At 44.1% G+C, this 23,412-nt stretch overlaps 1 protein-coding gene across 4 annotated transcripts in view; it reads left to right on the forward strand.

Moving 5' to 3' along the window:
• The window catches only part of rbks (ribokinase), a 37,043-nt gene that overhangs the window by 11,049 nt on the left and 2,582 nt on the right, over positions 1-23,412 (forward strand). For 3 of the 4 annotated variants that reach the window (XM_056426322.1, XM_056426324.1, XM_056426323.1), the window contains exons 5-8: positions 219-281; positions 4,556-4,720; positions 10,777-10,868; positions 16,614-16,802. In XM_056426322.1, the coding sequence (XP_056282297.1) occupies positions 219-281; positions 4,556-4,720; positions 10,777-10,868; positions 16,614-16,802 (509 nt within the window). The remainder of the gene's footprint in view (positions 1-218; positions 282-4,555; positions 4,721-10,776; positions 10,869-16,613; positions 16,803-23,412) is intronic. The other variant, XM_056426325.1, reaches the window with a different exon arrangement.

Consider the following 23,412-nt stretch of genomic DNA (forward strand, 5'->3'; position numbering starts at 1 on the left):
TTGTTAAAAAAATAAAATTGTTTTTCCAAAAGTGAATCTCAGTGCACAAATCGGACTCTAAACGTCTGCGGCCTGTCCCTTCATAGCCGAGAATCTATGACTTGAGCCAAATGCACACCGAGCAATTAGTAGCCTTTAGTTACTATAGTGACATTTTGTTATTTAGGGTCATGTCCAATGAAAGACGAGTGACCGGTGCTTTTCTTCTTCTCTCTCAGACTTCGTAGGCCAGACCTCTGACGCAGCCACAGGAGCTGCCTCCATCATTGTCAACGATGCAGGTAAACGCCGCGTCAGATCCTGGAATCTCTTCTGTGTTGGAGAAATGTGCAGCACGACCGAGGGAGGCATGTGTGCTAGCGGCGCACTGTTTCTTACTACTACGCACACATGTACGCCCATGCGTTGACTCACCGCTGTTCAAGTGACTACACACACACACACAGAGAAGTGCACCAAACCACACTGAGTATCCACAGGTACCAATGTGCAACAATCCAAAGGCTTTTCACATTGAAGAGCAATTTCTGTTATGTAGCAAATACAGGTCATGTGACGTAAAACCTGTGGACCCACTTTTACATCTCGATGCCGTTTTCTACCACTTAACATTAGGGATGGGTATCGCTTGGGTTTTTTCCGATACCGGTGCCTAAACGGTGCCTGAACCGATACTTTTTTTTTTAAACGCACAATGAGGACATTAAAAACCTCTTCGGCCATATTCCCAGACTGTTAACATACACAATATATGTTCTCCATTATATGATGTGATATGTATTGTCACAGGGTGTCCGCGGGGCATTAAAAAGTCTTAAAAAGTCTTAAATTGCTTTTCCTAAAAATAAGGCCTTAAAAAGTCTTAAATTGTCTTAAATTCAGATTGGATTGGTCTTACATTTTTTGGGTGTCATGTCATTACGAATATGAGGCAATCTGTTCCGCCAGGTCCATATTTTGCTCCAGTTGCTCTGCGGCGTCTCTGGTGTCGCCGGGGCCACGCCCCTTCTCTTAAAGGGGCCCCGCGTATTCGGTCCCATCAATCCCCTACAACGTGAAGCATCGGCTAGTTTAGAAAACATGGGGGATGCAAGTTCAACAACGGCTTGAAAAGAACGAGTGTTTCTGGTCACGGTCGGTGAAATGCTTCTGAAGCTGCGTTATGTGTCGGGAGACTTTCCAGCGGTGGAATCTCACGAGCAGAGCAAGAAGCACAGAGACGAGCGAAGGCCGCCAGCAGCCCGCGGGGCTAGCTCCTGCTCCGCCGCCAGCAACAATGTCAACGCTACAACGCTGGAGGTCACCGGAGGAAATCCAGCGCCGTGCAACAAAGAGCTCATCACCGAAGTCCAACGCTGCAGTGCGTTCTTCATTCTGTTCCACGAGACTCTGAACCAGACCACCGCGAGCAGACAGCTGGACTTCATGTGCGCTATTGGTGAAATGACCAGGTCCCGTCAGGATCCTATGGAGCTCATGGGCCATGACACGCCCAGGACCTACTTCAGCATCTCAAAGTAAGTCTAACATAAATATATGTATTAACTATCCTCTTGTATATGAGTATGTGTATCATATAGTTAAGCTTTACTCGTGTGTCAAGTTAATAACAGCTATGGATAGGCGCACTACACATGAATTAGACTAATTAAAAATAGTTTTAGAATGGTAGTAAGTAGAGTGGTGTTTACCTGTCAATATGTCTACATAGTGTTCACTAGGCTCAAGGGATGGCTCACGTTGCTTAATTTGTAAAAATAGTGTTCATTCATATTTTCCAGTCTGTCATTAATCTGAAGTGGTGGTGTCATGAAGAGCTGTGTTAACTGTTGTTTGGCTAATGTCTGCCTTTTTTTCTTTTTTCCAGGAGAATGGACCAAATGTCAACTGGAAGTTTTTGTATTCATACAGTTTGAAAAGGATTGTTTTCCTAGTATATTCACAAAAGCTCAGGAGTAGACATGAACCTGTGCACAAACATCCATCACATAGAGACATGAGAACTCACACACACACACACACACACACACACACACATACATTATATTATGTAAATGTATTTGCATTTTAAAAGCAGCTGGAAATGTTATTTATGTTATTTTATAGATTTTTTTTGTTCAAAAGGAACTATGTTGCACGTATTTTAAAAATATATTTACTTGATTTTATAGACATTTGTTCATGGGACCTAAATGTTCTGAAAATGTTGTATTAATAAATATAATTTACAACAGCAATGACTTTTGTGTTATCCTTTTGCATTACACCATACTGTTAATTTTGAACAGACATCAGTGTGTTTACTTTGAATGAATTAATTTAGATTAATGTATATTTCCTTCGTATGTTAGGTCTTACATTTTATTTAGACGTGGTCTTAAAAAGTCTTAAAAAGTCTTAAATTTCACTGGTTTATTCCTGTAGACACCCTGTGTCATGTGCAGACTTTATTGGGTTAATCCTGTCACTGTTTTGATGGGCAAAGAGAACAACCAATCAGAGGTACTGAAGATGACACGTGACAAATAAAGTTTTGCTTCTGACAGCAAGAGTTACACTGAAACAAAGTGATGCCCCACAGTCTTTATTCCTCCGTCATTATATTCCCGGTAACACCGGGTATACAGCCGGGATCGCTGTACATCAACACATCTGCTGACAGACTGTCACGCTCGTAGCTCGTAGCTAGCGCTAGCTACGAGCTAGCTTAAACATGGTTATAATGGCTAATTTATTATTTCTTGGGCTACTTTTATGAATGCAAGACTTGCAATAAACGTTCCGGTACTAATCCGAGTTAAGGCTGCTCGTCATCATCGGTCTCCACGTGTTCAGGGGGACCGGTGACGGTCTCTCCATCGCGCCCAGCCTGACGCTGGTGTGCTCGACACGGGCTCACGCCGTCACACACGGCCAGGGTTGCCAGGTCTGTGTGACAAAACCAGCCCAATGGCCAATCAAAACCAGCCCAAAAAACAAGCCCAATATCAGAACTCAAAATATGCCTGTGCCAAACCATATACACTGCTTTTAAAGTCCAACAACATTGCTATCATTTCCAAATGTATTGTAATATCTACAAAGTAACAACAAATGGTTAGTATGCCAGCATTAAAAGCAGTTTTCCCGAAAGTTATTTCACCTAGGTCCTAAAATGGCCTTGTGTAATTAGATACAGTATATTATCATAAATAAAATATAGCTCTGTGAAGGTGTAGACCAATTCACTGACGGACAAACTAACCTGTTGCTTTGTCTTGAGGCTTTCTCTTCCCTTTTCTCTCTTCCTCCCTGCCTGGACAACATGAATGTACTGTTTTTACTTCATATGCATTCACTGTAGTTAATGCAATACCTTATTTCAACTGAAACACCTTATGTTGCTTCACTATATTTTTATCATATACTTATAGTTCAAACAATGTACGCACTCGACAACTGGAGAACGGAGCAGCATTTCGAATGTGTTTCCCCATTTTGCTGTGGTTTTGGAGATCACTGTGGTGCGCACGAATCTCGGTTTTGCAGTACCGACAAAAAGCTTTGGTATCATCCCCAGCCACACGTTCTATCCATTCTTTAATTCCGTTTTCACTTTCCCATTCTTTCGTATATTTCTTCCCGTATTTAGCCCACTTACCGGGTGGCATGTTTCTCCAGTGTAGCTAGCTACACTAACTACCAGACCAGAGTTGGGATCGAGCGGGTCGCGGGAGACTGAGAGCGGCGAGAGCTTTAGGTGCGTGTGTGTATGTGGGCGTGTCCCATGTCCATGTGTGGACGTGCTGATCTGGAGTCAGTTTGGTAGGATTTGGGTAGAAATAAATTATTTCATTTAAAATATGGATTTTTATTTAAAGATATTCATGTAATTTGCATGCAAAATAGGTCTACCCGAACCAGCGGACAAGAAATTCAACCCGCGGCAACACTTCAAAAGTAGCCCAATTCCGCGGGGAAACCGCGGACCTGGCAACACTGCACACGGCCACGCCTCCGCTGTCAGAGTTAAATATGAGAGGCTCGTAACCTGCTGACAGGGCGGAGTCACCAGAGAAGTTCACAACAATAGTTTTTTTCAATTTCAATCGGCTCAGGCACCGGAAAGAAGCACCGAAATGTGCCTTGCGTTTCGGTCCAGGTAATACCGGTTGTATTGGAACCGGTACCACATTGGCACCGGTTTCCAGTACCCAACCCTACTTAACATCCTCACACGCTACGTGTTTTAATTCAGTGTTTTGAAAGAGGACCGAGGTCCAACTGAAAGTTGTTATTTGAGAAATTACAATTAGGAAATAATCAACCATAAATAAATGTGCACATGCCATTTTGGATTAGTGTGAAAAGGTCAGTTAATTAAAACACGTGAAGATATTTCCTGAGGTGATCAAAGAAAAGCCAGAGACGAAAAAACAAACCAATGGATATGAAAACATTCAGCTTCACATGTATACAAGGGGGTTCATTTGATTCTCTACATATTGAGTATATGCTTAGCATTACAGTTTGTTGGAAGCTTGACATTTGGTGTCCCATTTGACCCGGTGGGCAGGCGAGAACGCCATCGTGATCGTGGCCGGTGCCAACATGCTGCTGGGCGGCGAGGAGCTGCGGGGAGCTCTTCCGGCCATCAGTCGTGCAAAAGTTCTGGTGTGCCAGCTGGAGATCAGCCCGCAGACGTCCCTACAGGCGCTGTGCATGGCGCAGGAGAACAAAGGTCAGTTCCTGGTGTCCTCAGCACACACACCCCATTCCTCTGAGGCCGGAGAGAGAAAATGTTGAGGAGAAGTTTAAAAAAGTATTCCAGCGACACGCTTAAGTGATACACAAGTGGTTCCATTTGTGTTTCATTTCATCAACTCTGGTTGCTGTGGTCTTCCAAAGCTCCTTTGATCGACCATCTCGATCACCTAAAGTTTTACGCCCACCAAACTTTCTTTTGAAACACTCAAATGTTCCAAATGGAGCAAACGTTTGCACCAAAGTCTTTGAAATGGATCCTGTTGCAGCGCCGGAGGAAGAAAACAAGTGTCAAAGTGTCTCTAGAAACTTCTCTCACCACTTCCGCATTCTTCATCCACTTCTTAGTCAGCCATCTGCGTGCTCAGCATGTCCCAAACATTAATATGCTTGGTCAAAATATGACTTCCCTCTCAATCCTCCTGCACAAACCTGTTGAGCCTTCTCCCCTTTGGCCAAGCTTACCCATTGGCTAGCTTGATGAAGCACATTCCATGAACACAATAGCTTCACTGGGTCTGATGTTGGTAATGTCAGAAGCAAAAAAAAAAAAAATTTCAATCACAAAACAAGTTCTCCAAAACAATGAAAAACAAAAATTACCGATAATCGTGGGCTTTCTTTTATGTCTCGCAGAAGTCGGCCCGTTTTTGTGAGACTGTCACAGGACGATTAGGGTGAACCCAATAGCACGACTCAGGAGACAGAACTGCAAATAATGATCTTCACTCATCAGAAGACTAAAAATATTTAGACACAATATGTACCGCACAAGGGCTTGGGCTGGAAAACACAGGACAATCTGGCAGAGGACAAGTGAGGGGACCTAATAGACAGGGACTAACGAGGGAATGGGCAACAGGTGAGACGGGCATGAGGACCAGATGAAGGGAATGAGACTGACGAGGTGGGAGTGGCCAGAGGCAGGTGAGAGAACAGGTGAAGGGCGTTGGACTGACGAGATGGGAAGCAGGATCTGGAAAGACACGACGGTTAGTGAAACAGGCAGACAGGATGAAAACAACTAATAAAGGAATGTGTGGAGCTAAACTGTTACAGAGACTGTAACTCTTTTTTCTGTCACTTCACAAACCTACGTTCGACACTGTGGTGCGTGTACAAGGATATAGTAGAGCTCCAGCAGCTCCGTCTCCATCAGTCATGTGACCTTTCTGTTCCTATGCCACATTTCCACTTCCCTCCAGAGAGCGGCCTCCCACTGACTCAAATCACTTCACCAAGCCAAGTGGGAGTTTGTTGGGTCCGTGTTTCCTCACATTCTTAAGCAACCTGAACCCACATTATGAAAAGCTGACAGGATACAAGGCCTGTTTTTGACCGCCAACCTCCCTCATCCCTTTTTGGTGATAACCAGGTTAGCGAGCTCATCGTCCCCGACAGCATTCTATTATTAGCGGGGCGTCCACGTCATTGGAGACGTCTGGGGAGCCTCTCGCCCCTTGTCATCGGGGCCCGTCGCCTGGTAATCGCTCGCCGCAGGCTGCCAGAACTGAAAGAGTTGCAGCAATAACCATGTTGCAGATGGTAAGCCCAGATGGCCGCGCAGACCCCCCCCCCCCCCGCACACTCCCCATCCGTCACCGCGTCGACCGCACCATGGGACCAGGCTTTGCATGTGCCACCAGGAGAGAGAGAGAGAGAGGCAAGGCGGGCGAAGACGCCTTGGCATAGCTTACGCCGGCGCACCAGATTATTGCGTAAATTGAGTCCTCCAGAGAGATCTGGGTGTTAATGGCGCGGGGGTGAAGCGCCGCTCGAATTACACAAATGTCACCATCGAGCCACACGCACCGCGGATGCCAGCTCTCACAGGATGAGTGAATTCTCGCTTACGTGTATTCTTTGAGAGGAAAACATATGCGTATGCGTCCTTTATTGCCAGCTACTGTTTAATATTGAGGAGCTAATGTAATTCAATTAATACTAATAACTGAGGAAGTGGTAGGAGTTGTGTAGATCCACTCTTTCTTTCTGCTTCCGCCTTCCTCCCCCTCTTCCTCGTCTGAGCAAGATGCCGTTTTACATTTCTCACCAGATGCAATTAGAGCCTCTTAAAGCCCTTTCACATACTCAATGATGACTCATTTATTGTATGTGTGTGTGTGTGTGTGTGCGTGCGCGAGCATGCAAGAGTGTGTGTGCGATGCTCCTTGTTTCCCCCCCTCTGCTCTTGTTTTCCATCCACCTTTTCTCCTAAATCAACCAGAGCAAACACAAACAGCAGTAATTTTGTAATTTTCAGAACTATTCTGGCTTCTTCCAGCACCACGACCAGACTTTGAACCTCAAATAATAATAAAGAGTCATGACACACACACACACACACACACACACACACACACTTTCTCCTGCCTAACGTGACTCAGTGTGCAGACATCCCAGTATTACCACATCTGTCCCAACAGCTGTGAGTAAGCGTGTGTGTGTGTGTGTGTGTGTTTGTGTGGTTTCCCGAACACCTGAAGAGCAAAAAAAACCCAAAGCAACCCGATCACGACGCACCGGTTACCGTGACGTCCACAGTAGCAGCTCCTTTGCATGGGGGAGGCGGGCTCTTTCGTGCATCAGTGTATTGGGGATCTCACACCAGCTGCTCTGGCGTGCATATTGATTAGGCCTCCGTCCTCGGCAGTCTCATTTTGTGCATACTTCATGAGCGCCGCCGCGGCCCATGCATTTGACATCAGCGCCGGCATCACGACCCCAGACGAGGGAACAGGCTCTGCGCTTCCTACCGGTTCTGTTCCCCGAGTAAGCCTTTAACATGATTCAGTGATACTTTATTCATCCTGTTTACACGGTATACAGCGCGAGGTTAGCCACCGGAGTACTCCACATATGCTGGGGAAGTTCGTTGCTCACGATCGTTGGGCGAGGAGAGAACTGAGGGAAAGAACTGCTGATTTCCCTCCTGGGTGGGAGAGGGGGCGGGGCGGGGGGGGTGTTGTGTTAATTAACAGGCTCTTATAATGATGCATTCATCGAAATTGAAGGTTGTCGGTTCGTCGGGACGCAGTACGGTTGTGCGAAAGAGAAAAAAACAACGTGATTGTGGAAGAGAAATGGTCCTCAGGCAGGGAGAAAATAAACTATACGGAAACTTGTTCAAGCAAACCAATGTCAGGGACTGTATCTGACCGCCGTAGAGTTCCATTGTTGTCCACAAACGAAGCAGCGAAATGTGTATTATAACGCAGCTGAAACTAGTCCCCAACAAATGCACTTTTTCTAAAGCACCTAGCTATTAACTAACCCTCTTCAAAAAAAGGAAAGGGCGATAGAAGGTTGCGTGTATCAGTCCTCATCGGCAGAGATGATGAGTTCATGGATGGGTCGGGCGCTTCTGGAGCCCGTTAAACATCCAGAAATGTATTATTTTAAAGTAGTGAGCTACGGATTCACGTTTTGCTTCAGTATTTTCATGATCTGTTCGTTCGATAAGAAAATAAATTAGCCGGCCTTATTCTTATTAAGAATCCCTGTCGAGCATTTATGTTGAAAGTAGGGATGCACCGATCTGATCGGCGCCGATCCATATCGGCCGATATTCCCATTATCGGTTTTGATCGGCGTTCTCAAAACGGCCGATCAGATGACGTAACATCTGCGAGAACTATCAGACGTTTCAATCGCCGCGCATCGCAACGGAGACGATGCGCCCGGCGAGGGCCGCAGAGTGAGAGGTCCACGAGGGGATCCTCACGCAGCGAGCGGCGGCTCTGTCCCCCGAGTTGAATCTCTGGGTCGACTCAGCCGACTCTCACATGTCTGCCCCTAGAGACTGATGCTCACGGTAAACGCATTCGATCGGGAGCGCGCGAGGGTTTTGATAAAGTTAGCGGAAGGATTTAAGTGACAACATCCGGTTTTGCAAAGTTAGCGGAATGAACCACGTGAAACAACATCCGTTTATCAAAATAAGATGTTGACAAATCATACACTAGCATATAAAAGTAAACAATGAACTGATTTTGTGGTGTAGTGGCTAGCACTGTCGCCTCACAGCAAGAGGGCCGTGGGTTCAATTCCCGGTCGGAGCGGTCCTTCTGTGTGGAGTTTGCATGTTCTCCCCGTGGCAGCGTGGGTTCCCTCCGGCTTCCTCCCACAGTCCAAAGACATGCAGTCAGGTTAATTGATCTCTAAATTGCCCGTAGGTGTGAATGTGAGAGTGAATGGGTTGTCTGTCTCTATGTGAGCCCTGAGATGGACTGGCGGCCTGTCCAGGGTGTCCCCTGCCTTCGCTCTATGTCAGCTGGGATCGGCTCCAGCGCCCCCGCGACCCTAATGAGGATGAAGCGGTATTGATGATGGATGGATGGATGATTTTGTATCTTTATAGATCGTTTCTGAGATTTAGCTTAAATTATGCTAACATAAAAACATTTTTACTGTACCAAGGAAGAGTTTATAAAAATAAGTCAGACTTTTGGATGTAAAAAAAAGTCCTGTATATAGATTTCCCCAAGAGTTCCAGGAAATGAATGATGCAGATGTGTTCCATACATATCTGAAATCCCCTACAATAGCAATCAAACAATTGTAATGTATCAATTAGGACATTTTTCAAAGTAAAAGTCCTAAATGTTTAAAGAAATTGGTAATTTCTTTAATGTTTGAGTTGCTTTATATATGTATTTCCTCATAGTCCTAGGCAATAATGCTACACAATAAATAGAATGCTTCAATCGACACTGTGATCGGTGATCGGTATTATCGGATCGGCAGGTACTGATTTCAGTGATCGGTGATCGGCACCAAAAACCTGATCGGTGCATCTCTAGTTGAAAGGGGAGGAAATGAGGAACTGATAACAAGAAGGCGAAAGGAGGGAAGACAGAGAGCCCTCCTATTTATGCAAAAAACGTAGGCGTCACATTTCAGAGATCTCGCACTTGTCTTGGACAGCAAAGTGATGGAGATGTTCGAGAGAGAGAGAAGAAGAAGAATCAGGAAGAACCTAGCATCACTTTTTTTTGTGACACGGTCTTGGCTCATGTGAGGTACACAGTATGTATATCTGCATGTGTGTTGAAAAAGGGAGACAGAGAGACGTTCTCTCCACTTTTACTAGCGAGCGCCCAGCATCCACCTCAAAGCGCCAGGTGGCCAAAGCCCTGCACAAACCCACGCAGCTGCTCTCTCATGTGCCCACGCAAACACACACACACACACACACTAGGCACACACTTTTGCACAACAGACTTTGATGTCATCAACGCTGAACATATATTTCCCTCAGACACACACACACACACACACGCTCGCACGAGCACTTGCATGAGGCTTTATTTTGTACACAGTGATATGAGAATGAATCGCTTCGTCAAGCTGGGCTTATCCTCACACATACACAGAAGTCATGGTATTAGATGCATTAATGCTCTCTGCTCATGAATATGCATAAGACAGTGATGTGCAACACGTACGGAGGATTACTTCTGACAAACACTCTTCCTGCTCTCTCTCTCGCTCTCACCCTCTCCGGCGCGCCTCGGTCCACAGCTCGGCTACACACCGACATGCACATGTGTAAGGTTACGCGCCTCATGTTGACACACGCCACCTCATCACGGCAGGATGTGAGGCCGTTTCCACCAGGGTGTTGTGTTGGGGTGGTTTTTTCTTTTCTAGAGAGTGCTAACTTAATCGTTTAAAAGGTGTCTTTTTATAGAAGCTCATCCCCTTGAGCTTTGTCTGCGAGAGCGATTCCCAGTGGTGGCCCGCTGGCCTTTGTTCACATTGAAAGTTTAATTAAGGTAATGTCAGAGCTTGACAGTGAAGCTTAGCAAATGGAAGTGAAACGTCAGACAGTTATAGAAATGTGTCCCCGGGGGACATTGTCACAATTGTATCCCTTTTTAAAAGCGAGCTGGCAACTTTAACTGAGAACAATCGTATTTTTATTTATTTTACGCCTGTTAATGATTGCACGTCATCCTGAGCGACCTGTCCGCCATAATGTTTCACATTTCAGCCAATTAAATGAATTGATTTCTGTTTTTTTCGTTGCAGTGAAGACGATATTCAACCCAGCACCGGCCATTGCGGACTTGGATGCGGATTTCTACAAAGCCTCTGATGTGTTTTGCTGTAATGAGTCTGAGGTGATGAATCACACACACACACACACACACACACACACATATATATGGTTTCTCACACAATAACTCGTTCTCACACGCGTATACACTCACAACAACAACAAGGGAACTGAAACCTCCTACACAGCAACATTGTTGGTGCTGGATTGACCAGCGTTCTGTTCTAGCGGCGCACATGTGTGTGGGGCCCTCATTAACAATGGACACAATATCACGAACTGGACATTAACCCCCCAATATTTTTATGTATTTCTTATTTTGATTGATTGTTAATTGTTTCATTTATTCTCCTGGTATGTGTGTATCTGCAATTGTGTGACGGGTTAATAATGGTTAGGATGAGTAAAGCTCATACAGGCACTTAGGTCAGCTCAGGGGTCCTTCAGGAAGAAAGCGAGGGAAAACGCTAGTTATAGACCAACAGCAGGGCTCTCAAGTGTCACGCATTGAGCGTGAGACTCACGCATTTCGGTCTTAAGTCACGCACTCCCGCCACACATGGTATTTCTCACGCTGAAAAAAACTCTCGGCTATTTAATGTTTTAATGTGACGCAGCGCGCAAACATGAGCCGCGCTGCCCTCACCGTGGAGGAATCAAGCGCTCCCCTGGAGTTCTGCTGTGAGGTGCCACTTATCAGCCAATCAAAAAAAAGAAATGGGCTACACAATAGCCAATCAGAAAAAACTTATCTTTTGTATCTGTTGTATCTGGGTAAAATTTAATCCAGCAACCAATGAAAATAAAGCATCCTGGAATTGCGCGTGACTGATATCCGAAAGTTTCGTTGGGGGGAGGGGGGGGGATGACACTCTTGCCTGTCTTCAAAACTTGAGAGCCCTGTATATCCCCTCTGCTTACATTGTAAGCATGAGTTTACAATCTCATTCGCCATATAGGGCGTCTCTACGTCACTCGTCTGGAGTCCAAATAATATGACCGCTTCCATTCACTGGTTGCAAAAAACAAGACGGCAACAGTCACAATCCAAGATGACGTTGGGCCAAAATCCCAAATCCAAAAATGGGGGCTATGATTATGGTAAGGCGAGAAATACAATTCTGACAAAATGGGACAGCTAATGTGAGCTTAACCTTTGATAGCATTCAGGATACTAACACAGCGCACACCCACAACCTAACCTAGTTATGTGCTCTTGGACCTTGAAACAGGGCTCTCAAGTTTTGAAGACAGGCAAGAGTGACATTCCCATCAGCAACCCCCCCCCCCCCCCCCCCCCGCAGAAAGAAATTTTCGAATATCAGTCAGTCACGCGCAATTCCAGGATGCTTTATTTTCATTGGTTGCTGGATTAAATCTTACCCAGATACAGGTTTTTTTCTGATTGGCTATTGTGTAGCCCATTTCTTTTTTTTGATTGGCTGATAAGTGGCTCCTCACAGCAGAACTCCAGGGGAGCGCTTGATTCCTCCACGGTGAGGGCAGCGCGGCTCATGTTTGCGCTGCACATTAAAACATTAAATAGCCGAGAGTTTTTTTCAGCGTGAGAAATACGATGTGTGGCGGGAGTGCGTGACTTAAGACCGAAATGCGTGAGTCTCACGCTCAATGCGTGACACTTGAGAGCCCTGTTGAAAGTAAATCGTAGTTATGACTAGCGGTCGTAAGCTAGTTAGCGTGTGCGTGCTAGCGTGTGGAACCAACAAAAGAGCAGGTGAACACACCTTTCATCCCCCCACTTGCACCGCTCGTCTTTTTGCATCACGGCTTGGAAAAAAAGACACAACCACTGTCTTATTTTTTCATCTTCTCTAAGAAACAAAGATATCAGTAAGTGTGAGATGTCGATGCACGCCCACACGTACACACACACACACACACACACACGTTTTCATAACGATTCAACTCTGTCCCTGGGTCATGACCCCTGCCTGCACATTAATAACCCCCGTTGTAGCCTTTAGCCATCAATGTAAACCCTCTGATATGACGAGGGAACACTCCACCTCTTTACGGTAAAAACTTGGTGTCATGGCCCTTGACTGTCAGGTGATGACAGATGAGTGACGGGGAGAGGCGGGGCTGGGGGGGGGGGGGGGGGGTTAGATGGGAATCGTACAACAAGGCAGATGTGTTCTTTGACTGAGTCAGCCAACCCCCTCAGGGATTAAGTGGATTTGAGACCTGCCCGGCATTCTGTATTTGATGTGGTGATGCCGAGCGGAGAGAAGCCGTAGCCAGGTGTGCGGACATGAAAGGGAGAGTTGACGAAAAGCGCAAGAGTGTCGGGTCACGGAGGTACAGTCAAGTTATGCGGGAGGCCCTATGCAGCGGTGGAAAGGGCACGAAAAGATCCTGTTCAGGGCCGAGGTAAATACACCCACCATGTCGACAGCTTTCTACTGCATATGCTTTGTGCATAAATGCGTAAGATAAGCACACACACACACACACACACACACGGACAGCGAGAGAGACATAACTCAACTTTTTCATATTCTTGCACACAGAGGGAGGTAGATTGATTCCTGCCCTGGTGCAAAGCTGATGACTAACAAACGGCTCTTTTTGTTGTTGTTGGTGTGTTTGTTTGTTTTCTCTTGGCATCCGGCAACACCGGGGTGGGCTGCGGGCTCTGGATACACTCTGCGGTTTATTTTGTAACTGACCAAGGTCATTGTTCACTTTGACAGATCACAAAAGCAAAGGGGGGGGGGGGGTGTTGAAGATCGGATCCTCAGACCCCTATTCAGTGTTAGCCGGTCTTTGACCTTCCCGTGCGGGGGGGTATAGCTGGCACACCTTCTGTACAGGTGTGTGTGTGTGTGTGTGTGGTCTCACTGTACCATGCTAGAGGGGAGGGGTGCTTTAGGATGACAAAGTTCAGGCACTCTTTGATCCTCAGCTCACATTCTACGCTGAAGTGGTTCACAGCGAGGGGAATTATCTTTGATGTCCACACCGGAGGACCTCACGTGACGAAATGTCGCCATCATCCACGTATCTGAAAGGAATCTCTTTTTAATAGAAGCATAACAAAACACGCTTCGATGTTTTCTCGTACAAAATATTATTTTTATTTTTATTATTATTATTTGATTCATAGTTGTCTTCTGTGTGATTGTAATCTCCATTTTTTGTATTAGTGTATTACAGTGACAATGAGTTTAGCTCAGACATAAAACTCACCTCTTTAGATATGTCAGATTTAAATAGTTTAAACTTGTTTTCTTCAAACCTAAAACTAAAGAAAAAGGAATATAGACACTCGTATCATACGAGCCAAACAACGAATTGCTCTTCATTGAAAAATATATATATACCAAGGATTTTATATTTTAGAGGAGATAATCTATAAATTGACAAGCTGGCAAAAGAGATCTTTGAAATGTTTTATTACAAAGCGTGAGAGATTCCCCAAAATAAGGCGACAACGTTTCTTCAAATAATATAAATATGCATCACCTTGAAGACAGAAACGGCATTGTGAGTACAAGGTAGGTAATGGTGTATGTATTTTGTATGTATTTTCTCATTTTGGTTGAAATATTTATTTTAATACTATTGTGTTTTCCTTTCATCTTTTTTCAGGATCATATTTCGTCTTTTTATTATTGTGAGGGGAAGTGGTGTGTGTTTGTCCTCTTGCTTATTTATGGAAACCCTTACAGGAGTACACATATATATTCTATAGTGTGTTGTGATTGTGGAGGGTTCTGTCCATCAGTCTGTCTGTAGAGGTGTGTGAGGGATGAGAGTAAGAGATGCAAATAGGAACAACACATCACAGCGTAATACTATTTCAATGGCTACATTTTCAAAACAATTACAGTTACAATTTGCAGCACCCTTAATGCAAAATGGTAAACTCCCAATTACGCTCTCAATGTATCGACATAGCACACAAGATAAAACAATCAGTTTGAGCAAATTCTCACACAGGAACTTTATCACATTTATATTCATTGTGACATTTGAAAATAACATTTTCATTATCAAATAATGTTGTCAAACAGTGGTTATTTACTCAAACCATACACATTGTAATAAGAAAAATAATGTCAGTAATAATTTAGAGTACGAATGACATTTTGTATTCTTTAAATTGACTACACTATATTTCTTTGAATATAAATGATAGCATTTGGATAATGACTTTACACTGAAGTTAATCATACATTCAAACAAGAACTTTTCTTGTTTACTTTAAATTTAAATTTAAAGTCATCTAATGTAATCTTCTAAAATGCATTAATCTCCAGTAAAGATGAAAAGCATACACCATTAAACTACATTTGAACTACTCTAACATGTACTTAGTGATCGTAGCATTTAGTGTATTTCATTTCTCTTCTGGAATTGAAATGCATGGCTGTGGTCGTAAAGTAATTAGCAATTATTTTGTAATGTAATATTTTAATGTTTTTTACTCTCTGGACCTTGAGTCTGTAATACAAGTTTGATTGATTAATGCAGAAATAAAAAGCAGACACGTGTTACATAGCACACTGAAACTCATACAAGGTGCCTCTGATTTGTCGCAACAACATTTTGTGGCGCAGGAGAATAATTTAGCACATCGAAATTTGTGAAAACTGAGCTTTTAAGGCTTACAAATATGTAAAAAAATATTCAAAAGGAATAAATACAAATAATAAACGTTGATTTTGTTTTGCGGCGCATTAATTATATATCGAACGAACGTGTTGGGAGTCCGTCTATGGAGGACTTAAAATGTCTTAAGTATAAATAAATGCATGAATAAATACAGGAATAAATAAATAAATGCTTGAATAAATACAGGAATAAATACATAAATACTTAAATAAATAAATGCAGGAATAAATAAAGAAATGCTTCAATAAATGTATAAATAAATACAGGAATAAATAAATAAATTCTTAAATAAATGTATAAATAAATAAATACAGGAACAAATAAATTAATGCTTAAATAAATGTATAAATACAATAATAAATAAATAAATGCTTGAATAAATAAAGGAATACATAAATATAAGTTTTACCTTAACCGGACATCATTAAATAAATAGATTTCTACATTTCTGTATTTCTTCATTTATGTATGTCTCTATTTATGTGTCCACACGTATTTCTTCATTTATTTATTCGTGACATTTATGTGTCCTTGTATCCGAACGAACGTGTCGGGAGTCCGTCTGACCACAGCCGGCGTGTAATTAAGAGCTGACTCATCGCTGTTAATACAGAACAGTGAGCTGAACAGACTAATGGACTCTACTAATCAGTGGTCCTTGGACATTGTGAATGCCTGGGATCTATTTCAGAGGCAAGTTTTAAGTACAAAGGCAACAATTCTTACTTATTATTACTGGGAGTTTGTACTGGGCAATTTCCATAATACATCCTCCCTACTATCCCACTCTGGTGCTGGTGTTGCCCTTTTATATAATTAAAATTCCTAACCTCTGATTAACTTTGCTCACAGAAACAATTTAATTCAATTCAATTCTGTTTATTTTGTATAGCCCAATATGATGAATGTGCCTCAGAGTGCTTTACAGCCCGTACACATACGACATCCCTGACCCAGGACCTCACATCAGATCAGGAGAAACTCCAAAAAAATAGAAGAAAAAACTTTCACATCGAAAAAAAGACTTGTCGAGAAGAAAACGTCGAAGAAATCATTGAGATTTTTTTTTTCTAGCACAAGATCAACTATTGTATCTTAACAATCAGCTGAATCAGAGGGCGTTCTGAATGTGCTCACACAGTACTGTGTGTCCTCTTACGTCTCCACACAGGCGGAGCTGCTGACTGGTTCCCCCGTCGCTAACGTGGAGGAGGCGCATCACGCCGGCCGGGAGCTGGTGCGGCGCGGCTGTGGGTCGGTCATCATCACTCTGGGACCCCAAGGCTGCGTGGTGGTCAAGGCACAGGGCTCTACCTCCAAACACGTCCAAACTCCCGCTGTCGCAACTGTGGATACTACGGTGAGCGTGACATGACACATTCACAGGGTCCCATTTCAGAGGCTTGAACCAGATCCAAGTTCGGCCACGCTAGCGGCACAGCCTTAGGCATTGCAATATCAGTTGATCTGACACTGCGGTCCTATGATACCTAAACAACTAGTGATGTTAAATTAAGTTTTTAAGTCCTGCCGACTTTGAAGATCCTCTGACTTTTCTCCAAGCACCACTATGAGTTTTTACATTCTTTTTGTTGTTGTTGTGAATTGTCAAATTGGTCTTCATGTTCACCTCGGGACACATTGTGATCTATTAACGCATCATCTAGTGCAGTGGTTCTTAAACAGGGGTACGTGTACCCCAAGGGGTACGTGAAGGCACTCCAGGGGGTACGTGAGATTTTTCTAAATATATTTAAAATTAGTATTGATTAAAAAATACTTTAAAAATAGTAGTTATTTAATAAATATTCAATTAAATATACATGTAAATTCATAGACTTTATTTTATATATTCTATTCTAAATCAGACACTGATGGCCGGGCGCTGTTTATTACATATTTTTTCAAACCAAATATGTGTCATATTTCACAGGGGGGGTACATCACTAAAAAAAGGTTGAGAATCACTGATCTTTAGGGTCATCAACAGGTTATTTGTGTACTATACTGTGTTGCAGAGCTGAAACTGTCGATAAACGGAAAACTAATCAACAACAAATTTTCTAATTGTTTTTCAAGCAGAGCCTGAGGTAATCAGGAATTTTTTCAAGATTTTCTGCTTTTCTTTTAGACCAAACAATATTAGAATCAGCATGTTAAGCATTGTGATTGTGAGCATGTTGGCGTGAGCATTGATTAGTCTGACAAAGATTGTGAGAGCGCTCATCACAATAAGCACAACGATATTTCATTTGCTTGGAAATGTGCCGGAGAAATCAGCACATTTATATATTCATTTACACAAAATATAAAACAAATATTATAGTAAGTATGGGGGAAGACTGTGATCTGACTGCTCAGACCATCATTGTCATTCCATCAGGAGGGTATCAGGTAAAACACAAAGAGAGAAGAGGCAAAGAAATTAGTGTGAAGTTAACAGTGCGTGTTGGGGTGTTTCAGTGATGGTCAGCTGCTGTCGGTCACTACTGTGTTTCATCACAGTGTAAATTCAGTAGCTGTGTAGTTTTAGATTGTACCACCTTTTTTCTGCAACTTACTGAAACTCTATGGATGAAATTCCTTTTTGATGAGGATTATTTCCAGCCCACCTGGCCACTGCACACACCCAGAGTAAAACCTGTACTGACTGTGTACTTACTTAGCCTCTTACTGTCCTCCTTTAGCCTGCCAGAGAATGATGAAAGGAAAGCTGAGAAAGAAGAAAGTAGACAGAAGAAGAAGTTGAAAAATGCAAATGAGCTAATGCAAGCATCCGAGCAAACCTCGCAATTCAGAGCTGGCATGGGCCAATGTACGCGATGCCCAATAGGCTGATTGCTCATGCCACGCCGCATTGATGCAGTAATCCGGACTATATGTGTTATATAAATAAATAAAATAAAAAAGAATGTAATGTAATCTTGTTGAAAACGTTTGTAATGGAAGATATTGTCCATCAGCCCACTTCTCACTGGAAGGAATATCAATAAGTCTTCTTTCAGCAATAACAAAGGAACAAATTATTTTTCGCAGGACAACGCTTTGTCACGGAGAGCTTTTATCTGCTCCTTCATTTGGTGCTGCGAGCTCCAGCGGAGCAACAGATCTGTGGATGTGGTGACCGCCGGCTGCTTCCCGCCGGCGTCTCTTGACTCATTTCATACCTCCGCGGCTTGTTTTTGTCACAGAAAGCCTCGGCTGGACGTTTGCATTTCCTGTCTCTAAGGTTTTTTTGTTTTTGTGGGACCAAACACGTCATCACACCGGGGTGTTAAACACCACTCTGAGCCAACCAGGTTCCATTAAAGACCGTTTAGATGTTTGTGTAATGGATTATTTTACTGAGCGGTTCCCCTCGGGGGCTTTTTACAGCGCTGCAGTTCCCAAACTCTGGTCATCGTGCCTCATTGGAACAACAACTGGAGTAAAACAATCACAAGCGTCCACTCTTAGATTTGACACAAAAGCCACATGAGATATTAAGAAAGTCGGGGGGGGGAGGGGGGGAGAGTAGGGAAGAAAGGTGGTGACTGTAAACGGCAGCGTCTCACTTTGGAGCTTCAAAGACAAAAAGGGCTCGCTTCCTTGAACGGTGTGTGACCCCCCCCCCCCCCACACACACACACCCTCTTCACAAACATGTATTTCGAAGCGGACCCTCGTCACCTTCCCAGCAGCCCCCCAGGAGCACTCACCCCTCCCTCGTCTCCCCTCCCGTGACTCACCTCCTGGGCTTGCATCAGTCAGCAGAACGCTGTGGTCGCGCCTGCTGCATGTCCCCCCCCCCTTCCCACCCCCCCACCTCCCTTCTGATCTTTGATGGGCCTATAAATTCTAGTGTTTAACTATTTTGGACATCATAATCCCCTCTTCCAGTAAGCTCTCTTTTTTCTTTTTTACTGGAGAGAGAGAGGGGGGGGGGGAACAAACAACAGGTTGTTATCAAGATCATTATCCACTTCTGTGAGCTCGTTCTGGCAACACAGGCCCTCTTGAGTTATGATTACCTCTCCTGCTGCTCACCGGTATGATTCTGTTTTCTCAAGAAAGGTTTTTGAGCCTTATGGCGAGACTTGTCGTCAGCAGCATTGTGCCTCTCACTCCTCCCGGTATCGAGCCTGGAATCCAGACCGTCTATTCTCGGGCTGCGATTCTTCTCGATATCAACACAGTGAGTCACTCGCGGGTCCTCGCTATTTCAGCTATCGGCCCACATCCAGAACCTTCCCGATGCTGGATGCGTTGCGTCACTTTGTTCCGACCCTTTGCTCCGGCTCGGCTTAGCGGTGCGCCCGCGGCGACGGTTTCATCATCCGCTCCTCCCGCAGCTGTCTCTGAAAAAGAAAAAGACGTCTTACATAGCACAAGAGGTCGTGGGCTGAGTCAGGGTCGTGGATCCGGATGAACAACAAAGTAAACATCTACTGTGGGTCTCCACTATTCCACCCCCCCACCCCTTCATCCAGTTGTCTTACATTGAGTGCAGGCTTCCTTCGCTGAGATCAGAGCACACACACACACACACACACACACACACACACACACACACACACAGACACATGCAGACAGCGCATGTTAGCCTCAGCAGGACTTGGGTGGCATTGGTTCCCACTGCTCCGGGAGGTCCACTGTGTAGGGCGAATGAAAAGGTAGACAGTGCTGTCCAAACCAGACATTACAGCTGCGTCTGGACAGGCAAATGATTCCCCGTCTCCTCTGACTGCAGACTGCGTAGGTTCCCAAGGTAAGGGAACACCTCTCAAAGGTGAGGGAACACCTCTCAAAGGTAAGGTAACACCTCTCAAAGGTAAGGTAACACCTCTCAAAGGTGAGGGAACACCTCTCAAAGGTAAGGGAACACCTCTCAAAGGTGAGGGAACACCTCTCAAAGGTAAGGGAACCTGTCTCAAAGGTGAGGGAACAAGTCTCAAAGGTAAGGGAACACCTCTCAAAGGTAAGGGAACATCTCTCAAAGGTAAGGAAACCTGTCTCAAAGGTAAGGGAACATCTCTCAAAGGTGAGGGAACATCTCTCAAAGGTAAGGGAACCTGTCTCAAGTCTCCTGAACGTCGCATTTTCCCAAAACCCTGCAAGATGCAGGTCAGCATGACCCAGCAAGAAGAAAAAAAACTGCCACATCAGCATGTTTTTAATGGGCTGCACATGCAGCTGCTGTTCAGCGAGCCAGATGTGGGAGCGGGTCCGCAAGTCGTTCGCACAGAAGGGCGAGAGAAGGGCCGAGACGAAGGCGCCCGATTGGTTTCATTGAATGTGTTTCTGATCTCTGAATGGTCGCCCCGTCGTGGGTTTCGACCGCTCGTCCCCGGCGGTCGGTGAAAGTCTCGCTCCAAGCTTCCGGAAGCCACTGTGATTCACACGCTGCCCGTCAGTTGGTCTTTGCTCTCGCCTGGGAGGCCTTTCATGGACAAAAGGCTGCAGGCTCCCGGTGTTAAGCGCTCACGGGCCACAGGGTTTACCGCGGGCCGGAGAGGTTCAGTGGGCAGCGGCAGACTCGTCCTATGAAGGAGCGCCGAGCCCTTCTTCTGAGACCGGCATCTTTCTACGGGTTCTGTCTTTTGTTGACTTTTGTTGTTTTTGTCTGTCTGGTGGCGCGTTCATGCTGTGGTGGCTCCGCGCTGCGCTTCCCAAAGACCACCTGTCAATCAAAGCTCGTGGGCGCCGCCGCCGTCTTTTGTCCACGAGTTCTTTCCCCCGTTGACGGACTTCTGAGTTTCTGTGTGCGCTTCTTTTGTTTGTCTACACAGCCGCGGAGGTTGTTGCTGTTTGCGTTGACTGTTCAGTTCTTCTTCTATTCCTGCTAAACACGTGCCACTAAAGCTGTCGTCAGGAGCATAAAGAAAGGTACATGAGTTCTGTAAAAATATATCTCTTAAAAAAAAAATTCAAAATAGAATAGAAGTGTAAGTACATGAACATAATTGTATATATTCTATATTCAATCAGACACCGATGGCACAGCGCTGTGTATTTAACCAGAAATGGCTAGTTAGGGGGCACAGAAATATTTCACAGGGTGGAAAAAGGTTGAGAACCACTGGTCTATGGGGTCGTCATTGTTGTGTCAAAAATTCACTCAGTATTATATTTAAATGTAACCTAAACGGGAAAAAAATTACTTTTGGTCGATCGATCCATCTGAACCCACGCGATCGAAGTCCAGGGTCATTTTTTGTTGTTTAATTAACACAAACAGTCAAGAGTCTCCATGGTGGCACGCTGCTGCAGAGGAGTTCCTAAATCATTCTTGGTTAATTTGGTAAGCTTCTCAATCTGCCATCCCAATGTCGAGCTCCGGCCTGAGTACCGGAGGGGAAGAGGCGGAGGAGAGGTGGAGGAGGTGGAGACGCGCCGGACAGAGCGAGCCGATCCGGCGCGAGCATCGTAGCTCATCCACGCCAAGCGCTTGTGTCACTTGATTGACAGGCCCCCAGATCTAACCTCCACCCGACTGTGTCGAGGGCAGCGGTGGCTGACGGGTGGGGGGGGGGGGGGGGGAGACTTGTCAGCCCCGCTGAGCTTCATCCACTGGATCCAGTAGCGTCACATGCCAGTCTCAGCGGAGGAGACGTTATAAGACGGAGAGAGAGGAACTTTAGATCGGAACTGTGACGACTTCTTTCGTCAGGACTCATTTGACTGTGGCTCACTAACAGATGACATATGCAGTCGTATTTTTTCTTACCTTGCAAATACATTCACAACATCAACATTGAAGATGCTGATGTTTCAGTTTTGCTTTTGCCCAAAAGTAACTGAAAATCGTACTAAAACAAAGCTGATGCAGCATTTTTTTAACCCTCCTGTCGCCTTAGGGTCATTTTGACCCGATTAAATATTTAACCCTCCTGTCGCCTTAGGGTCATTTTGACCCGATTCAATGTTTCACCCTCCTGTTACCTTTATATTTACTAACATATTTTACCCTTTGGGTTCAATTTGACGCCAGCAATTAAAACCTCCAGAAAATTATTAGAATTAATATTGTTTTCCAAGTTTAAGTGTGAGGCACTTTATGTTTGTTTGTTGACTACCGAAAGAACACCGACATTAAACATTGAATGGGGTCAAATTGACCCTAAGGCAACACAAGGGTTAAGGATGAATCGTGACTTTATTAGTCAGTCAAGACGACACAATCGGAACAGGAAACAGTTATTCATATGCACAACATAATTTTGTTTAAACATTTTTGTTTACCTGTAATATCTGCCAGGCTTTTGGCTGAGGACCATTTCTGGACCGAGGATTTTGAGGACACTTTTCCACCACGTTTTAAACTGAACCAGACATTGGACCCTGAATAATTCCATCATATATACTTACAATCCTTTGAAAGTGGCGGTACTTAGTCATAAGCAATATTCATCTGGACTGGAATTAGAAGCCAAGCAGGGCCATAACAATTAGAATGTTGTGTAATTTTATATTTAAGCAATAAGGTGCGAGAGGCAGGACTTTGTGGTCAATAATGTCCACTTCAAGGGTGTCGTCGGCAAACCCTTGAAAATTATTAGGTATAATGATTACCTAAATATTATAAATTACAATAAAAACATTTATATATATAAATAAATTTTTTGCTCAGCTCCATCTGTCCCCCTTTACTTCCCTTTACAGAACTTAAATATTTTTTTAGGTTCACAAATTCATATCCAAATGCCTATTACCTTGGATCATATGACTGACAACGGTCTCGTCAATCATCAATTTTGAAATTTTTTATGAGTTTCACCAATCCAACACAAGTTGGATCATAAAACGTCCAATTAAATTTTATTTTAATGTTTTATTTATGAATAATATACTTCACAACTTAAAAATGGTCATCTGGAAACTTACATCCAAATAAATGGTTTTCATCGGAAGAACATTAAATATTCAGTCGCAGTTTAATGTTACGTACTTTTTGTTCCCTCTGTCACACAGACACAATTCACTCATGTTGC

This window comes from Pseudoliparis swirei, chromosome 11 (genome assembly GCF_029220125.1).
Source record: "Pseudoliparis swirei isolate HS2019 ecotype Mariana Trench chromosome 11, NWPU_hadal_v1, whole genome shotgun sequence".
Classification (NCBI taxonomy): Eukaryota; Metazoa; Chordata; class Actinopteri; order Perciformes; family Liparidae; genus Pseudoliparis; species Pseudoliparis swirei.